The 6865-nt window shown below is 45.7% G+C and overlaps 1 protein-coding gene across 1 annotated transcript; it reads right to left on the bottom strand.

Moving 5' to 3' along the window:
• Positions 1-502: 502 nt before the first annotated feature.
• On the bottom strand, positions 503-5032 carry LOC118911937 (cathepsin G-like). Its single transcript, XM_036884610.2, has 5 exons — positions 3755-5032; positions 2891-3038; positions 2287-2422; positions 1870-2124; positions 503-1495 (listed from the first exon to the last, which is right to left on the bottom strand). The coding sequence occupies exons 1-5, from the start codon at positions 4149-4151 to the stop codon at positions 1322-1324; spliced, it is 1110 nt and encodes a 369-aa protein (XP_036740505.2). The 5' UTR covers positions 4152-5032; the 3' UTR covers positions 503-1321.
• Between the last annotated feature and the right edge of the window lie 1833 nt (positions 5033-6865).

Raw genomic sequence — 6865 nt, 5'->3', positions numbered from 1 at the left:
TTTGGTTAATAAATGGCTCATCCTGAATATTAGGCAAATGATTTTCTGGTAAAAAATACCCATAAAATAATGGTCAAATTTACCAATGCATTTCTTTATATAGTCAGTTGGAATTGATAAAATATCTCTTAGTGAAAATTCCATGTAAGATATGGAAACTGAAAAAGTTCAGATGTTAAATATTGCACTACAAGGAGTAATAACATTTTAATGGATATAGAAAACCTCCTAGTTCATTCTGTATTAAATACTATGCTTTAAGAAGGTATTTAAAACATGGCCTTATATTATACAACTTTAGTAACCTTTTATTTGAATATTATTGATAGAGACAGTTATGGGCTAATCTTTAAGGTAAAAGTCTTGTTTTTTTTTATTTATTTTATTTTGGTATCATTAATCTACAATTACATGAAGGACATTATGTTTACTAGGCTCCCACCTTCACCAAGTCCCCCCCACATCCCCGTTCACAAAAGTCTTGTTTTTTTTGTGAACATTTTATGTGGAGTTTTGTATAACTTTATCAAAACAAGAAGCAGACCTTTGTCACATTGCAAATGAGAACACTGGTCTATAATACGTGGGAACTGGTGTGGCATGGGGTTAAGGAGAAGGACTAGCTGTCAATAGATATTTGGGGCCACTGGGAACAGTGCTGCTGTGAACATGGGTGTTTGTTAGCTGTTTTTAAGCCAGCAAATTTTTTTGTCCAGTACTTTTATGGTTTAGCTTTCTACATTTAGATTTCTGATCCATTTGAGGTTTATTTTGGACTATGGTGTGAAGCACGGACCCAATTTTATCTTTTCCCCACAGTAGCTGTCTGGTTGTTCTAACACTATCTGTTAAAAGTTCATTGTTCCCAGGAATTTGAGATGCTACCTTTATTCTATGTTAAAAAGGGCCTTGTTGGAAATTCAGTTGTGTCCCTTTGGTCTTCCTGTTTGACACACCAACAGCACATGCTGTGGTACTTTCATACCTTGTAGGGGAGCCTTGGTAGGGTGGAGAGTAGAGAATGTTGTCTTGGGGAGCAGTATGTTCTATCGTTCTCTGAGGCCGTTGGGGAGGAGAGATGGGGGGAATGGGTGGCTTGGAGCAGGGAAGAAGCTTCTCCTGATCCCTAGGAAGGTGTGGAGGGGTTCATTTGTCCTGGGGAAGGGACCCCATTCTCCTGGAAGAGCTCAGCCTCTGTCTTGGCACACATTTGTTGTGTACTAAATGATGCTTAATGAACAAATGAGAAACTGGTTATTTCCTCTCTAGGCACAGATGTTTATTAAGGCTCTGGAAACCCCCTTGGAGCTGGTGAAGTTAATTACAGGGTGGTCTTAGTCTGGCCTTGCTGTTTGAAGCGCCTCATTGTTCTCTTTATCCAGGGCATGAAGCTTAACACCCTGGTGAAGACTGCTGGAGGGGTACCCAAGATATCTCCATAGGAGACAACGCCACGGACCACACTGTCACACACCAAGGGGCCTCCGGAGTCCCCCTGCAGGCAAAAAGAGGAAGGGGCACTAAACCAGACCTTGCTCCAGGCCTCCCCTGCTCCTGCTGCCCTGAGGCCTGGGCCTCGTATAAGGCAGGGAAAGGTGAGTGAGATGGGAGGGTGGGAGAGGTGCAGAAGCCAAACTTCTGGGTCTTTATATTGCTTGTCTTCACCTCCACCTGTTGTTACTGTCTCTAGCTCAACCCAAGTCAAGGTACCTTCCCCCCACCAGGAAATCTGGACACTAGGTTAATGGGAAAAGCCCCCACCTCACTCTGGTCTGGCCCTCAAACTGAGGTTGTGGGGATCTGTTCCCACACCCGGTGTGCCCAGGCCCCTCTGTTTCGGGCAACATTGGCGGATGCTCATGGCCTTACCAGGAAAGCGGACTTCCTCTCCCTTCTGTCCCCCACACAGATCTGTGTTTGGCCGGTGTAGGACATGAAGCGGTTGCTGCACACCTCATCCCTCTGCACGGTCAGCTCTACGTACTGGAGTGTGTCTGTCTGCCTGTTCGGGCCCACCAGGCCCCAGCCTGTCACGGTGCATGAGGCCCCAGGACCCAGCCTGGCCTGGGTCTGAGGCAGGGCCACAGTCCTCACGGCTTGATTCTGTCTGATTCTAGACCGCAGCTGGCAGGAGCAGGGCAGGGATTCAGAGACTGTTTCTGCAGCACTCCCCTGGCCACCCCACTACCCTGGGACTCTACCCCTGCTTTGTCCTCTTTGGTCCTAGGACTCCATGTTGGGAGGAGCCAGTCTGCCTGGAGAACCAGAGGGTCAGGCAAGCAGTACCTGCAACAACATGATGTCGTTCCGGATGTTCTGCTGATCATATTCAGGGTGGCGGATGGCTCTGAGCACAGGTATATATTGCTGGGTACTTTCCACCCTCCCGATATTGTGGGCCCCCAGGACGACCATTATGGATCTGCAAAGTAAGGTGTCCTAGAGGTAGGCACGGGCCACGGGGGCTGTGGTCCGCCAGCTCTGTAGGGCAGACCTCCGGATGGCCCCAGGCAGCAAGAATGCAGCTAAAGGAGTTGAGAGGACAGGAGAGCTCTGGGGCTGAGCCCTCTGTGCCCTCTGCTTCTCCACAGCTCTGAGCTGGAGGTAGTGGGGACATGGTGTTGGTAGGTTTTGCTTCCCCTAGAATCAATTGAGAAATAGCTTGAATTCATATTTTCAGCTCCTATGTGTTCCTCCATCTCCTCCTCTTGTTCTCTTTGATCACATCCTCCTTTTTTCCTTGTCTTCCCTGGCCTATTCCCTGCCCTCCAAGACCTACCTGATCCCCTTTTCACCCCTTTTTTGCTAGCACCCTACTTTCAGATGGCTGCCCCTGAGCGCTTCCAGGTCTATGTGACTGGCTGCTTGTGGGAGCTCCTGGGTCACTCACCTTCCCCAGCAGTGAGCTGCTGTCAGCACAAAGTCTTCTCGCACCAGAGACCCCCCACAGCTGCTCAGGCCCTCTGGAGACTGGATCAGAAGATATGCCATGTATGGGCGGGAATGAGGCCTGGCCTCCTGGCCTCCGATGATCTCCCCTGGGAGAAAGCATTTGGCAGTTATGTCTGTGCTCACCGAGCCCTGGTGTGGTCACCAGCGCGGTGGCTCCCGGAAGCCTAGAAGATGGAGAGGCAGGAGACATGATGCAGCGAAGGGGGCCTTGGAAGTGAGAACTGGGGTCTTCAGGCCACCCACACTTTGGGAGAGGGCTCCGGGGTTCTGCAGGAAGCCCTGCTGGCTCCCCATCCTGGATCTTGGAACAGTCCTTGCTCCAGGAGTGACCAGCTTTGGCCTCCCTTAATGAGGAGAGACCCTGTGCTGTCGGGAGCGCTCTGGATTCGCCCCTCCCTGAGGTTCCCTGGGACTTCCTTCCTCAGGGAACTACCCAGGTCCCTCCGAGTCCAGCTCCTGGCCAGCTTGGGAATGGTTTTTAGAATCTAGATCTGAGCTTATGGGCTCTATCCTTATCTCCTAGGCTCAGACACACAGGATGCAGAATGAATTTAGAGAGCACATTTATATCATGCAAATTACATGCCAGAGGCAATCCCAAGAGTTTTATGTATATTAGTTTAACTCCCATAGCGACTCTATGAGATAGGCAATAGGTGTGATTCCTGTTTTACAGATGAGGAACCTGAGGACATGTGAATTCAAATAATTTGCCCAATGACACAAAGTTAGGAAGTGCCCAGGGAGTCTGGCTCCAGGGTCTCCCAGCGGGCTGACCCCTGAGGTTGGGGACGTCACTCACCTGCCCCAGCCCCAGGGGGTAGGAGGAAGGCTGCCAGGAGCAGGAGCAGCTGCATCTTCCCAGGAAGGCTGCCCAGTCTGCTGCAGCTGTTGCTCCTTCCTGCCAGACCTTTTAGCACTGGAGGGAGGAAGGAAGGAGGGGTGAGGGCGGGCTTTTGAGGGGAGTCCCATTCTGCTGGTGGGATGGGTTTCATCATCCCAGCTGCCCAGGACGCTCGCCCACCAACCGCCGTGAGCTGGGGGAAGAGGGGGTGACCTACGCTGGCTCTGAGATCCCCTGCCCGCTGCTGAGCCGGGCTTGGCAGCAGCGATGGGAACTCAGGGCAACAGGACAAGGGTTGGGCACCCTGTCCCAGTACCCTAACTCCACCGGATTTAATAACATCCCAACAACACATGAAAGCTGGGAGCTGCCTATTGCCTCCGTTTCCTAACTCGCTGGGCTCAGAGCGGCTGTCCCTTGGAATGTCAGACTTCCTCTAAACGGATGCACAGCTGCTGGATTGCTGACCTGCTTACACTTAGGAAGGCATGGCTGAGGGTGAATGAAAGCTGGCAGTGGTGTGGTGGTGTGATGTGGGCGAGGACACCAGGAAAAAGTTGAAGGAGGCAGAGAGAGGGGAAGCCTGCCTTTCTTTTACTCATTGGCCCGTGGCCTCCCTGCTGGGACCCTTGCTCCTCTCACTTCTGTCTAGAAGTTGTCAAGGCAGATGGAGTAGCCCTGTCTGCAGAGTAGGTGGAGGGCACTGCCAGAGGAAGAAAAGGGCAGAACAAGTCTCTGCTACTGATAATTACTTTCTCAGGTCACTTGAGCCCCAACAAGTGGCAGGAGCCACCTAGTGACTTGATTTTTTTGAGAGCTGACAGACCCTGGCTGAAAAACATCTGCGATCCTGTTCATGAATACAAAAAGGACTGGAAACATGCATTCCACGTTGAGAGTAAGGCCTGCAGAGTACTGCAGAGTACAATAGGCACACTTGAAAATACTTAAAGATTCTGTGGATGCACAGGAAAATATTATGCAGTATAATTTTTGCTGTAAAAGTATCGGAATGAAAAACGAACACAATTCTCAATCTTTTATGGACTGTGATAGGCCCACTTGAAAAGCTTAGATAAGTATCCTTTCCTTCTATGTAAATATACACAGGTTTTCACTTATTTTCAGAGCTGCAAAGAAATTAATCCCTTCTCTAATACATGCTCAGTGACGTCCAACTGATGAAATTCTTTATGCATCTGGGAAGTATTATGTAGAAGAAAGGGAAAAAGGAGAAAATATTATAACAGCTTTATTAGTGCCTTAGCATTTAGAATAATTTTAATTTATCTTTCCCTACATTTTTCTGTCACTATTTTGTTTTAAAAACATTAGTCTAACTTCAAAAAAATGGGAAAAAGGTAAAGAATGGCCTGTGAAAACAGGGGAGTAAAATATGTGCAGAACAGATATGTGGATTTGGGATTTCATTAACAGTGACCGAGGATTTCATAACAGCTTCCCCATTAAAATAACCAAGACCAAAGTTGTTTAAAATGTTTAAAACCCTTAAAAGCCTTGAAGAACTGCCAGTGTGAGAGTGATGATCAGGCCCCAACCTGAAGGACTAATAGGAACCCAGACAGGAAGCTACTATGGTCCAACTCCTTTTGTTCAGAATACAAACTTGTTTTGATGAACAAACTCCTGTTAAGGTGAAGGATGTAGAAATCACAGATCAAGACCCATACAAGCAGGTCTAATCAGAGACCCTCTTTACAGTAAGATGAGAACTTAAAAAGTCTATTCTTTCAAAGTAACAAAGAAGAGGTAATGGGCTGATTCTTGAAAGTAATTTCATGAAAGATTGGAATTACTTGGACTTTTCAAGGAATTTCAAACCTTGAACTTTCATTAATGTGGTTGTGATCTATGTCCGAAAGTATCTGGCAGAACCAAAAGCAAATCCAGAGGAAATTCACCTAATTCCAGGATTTGAATGGTACCTAAAAGTTATTTTTCAAATATAATGATAAGCATGTAGTCACCTATAAACAAAATCAACAGAGAAACAAAAGAATAAGACACCATGACTAAGAAACAATAGACAGTAAGAACAGAGGAAAGAAATCTTTGATTATTGGGATAATATTTTTAGAATAACAAAATACTGATTACAAAACAATCATGCAGAAATAAAAACAAGCTTTAAAAGAGCTGCAAGGAATATGAACCTTAACAAACTGATGCAATATTTGAAAAAAGGGCTAAATATGACTTCTAAAAGTGAAAAATATAATACCAAAATTACAGTTGCAGTGGATAAGAAGAGAATAATTAACCTGAAATAGCTCAGAAAAAAGTGTCAAGAGTGGAGCACAGCTGAGCACAAAGATAAAAACACAGCCAATAGTAGAATTAGAAAGTTGAGCATATGTTTAATTAGAGTTCTAGAAGGAGCGAGAGAGAGAGAAAAGGAGAAGAGGCAATATAAAATAAGATAGAGATTGGGATTTCTTTCAAAACTGATGAAAAATATCCAGTAGAGGGGCCCCTCCTCCCCAGGCATATACGCTTAGAGAAATGTGCAAGTTTCTACCAGATCAAGAACGTCATAGCAGCATTATTCATGGAGACTTCAAACTAGAAACACTTGAAAAGTCCATCAACAGCAGCACGAACACTCAAACTATGCTATATTTATATAAGGGAATATTGTATCACAATGAAAATCAATCAACTATTGCCACACGCGGCTACACCAATGAATCTTACATACACAATGTTGAGAGGAAGAATCCAAGGTTACATTCAGTATAATTCTCTTTATATGAAGTTCAAAGCTAGGCAAAATGAAACTATATGGGACAGAATGCATATACAGGTGGTAAAAGTGTGGTGAAAAGCAAGGAAATGATTATCATGAAAGTCACAATAGTAGTAAACTGGGTTGGAGGGCAGAGGGAGAATTTTGACCAGGAGGCGGCATCGGGGATTTCTGGGATGTTGACCATGCTCTATTTCTTGACATAAATTGTAGTGTTTACCTTGTGACTATTCTTTAAATTGTGAATTTATGTTTTGTGTACTTTTCACATATGTGTATTTTGCAATAAAATAATAAAAAAA

Source organism: Manis pentadactyla, chromosome 11, assembly GCF_030020395.1.
Source record: "Manis pentadactyla isolate mManPen7 chromosome 11, mManPen7.hap1, whole genome shotgun sequence".
NCBI lineage: Eukaryota > Metazoa > Chordata > Mammalia > Pholidota > Manidae > Manis > Manis pentadactyla.
The sequence above is the reverse complement of the archived record's forward strand: the minus strand, read 5'-3'. Positions and strand labels throughout refer to the sequence as shown.

Bases quoted from the DNA above. Each gene is read 5' to 3' on its own strand.
- LOC118911937 (XM_036884610.2), bottom strand. From the start codon at position 4,151: ATGTGTTGTTGGGATGTTATTAAATCCGGTGGAGTTAGGGTACTGGGA. The intron at 2,125-2,286 runs GTACTGCTTGCC...TGCTCCTGCCAG, and splicing joins ACGACATCATGTTGTTGCAG to CTGCGGTCTAGAATCAGACA. The intron at 1,496-1,869 runs GTAAGGCCATGA...TTTTGCCTGCAG, and splicing joins AGAGGAAGTCCGCTTTCCTG to GGGGACTCCGGAGGCCCCTT.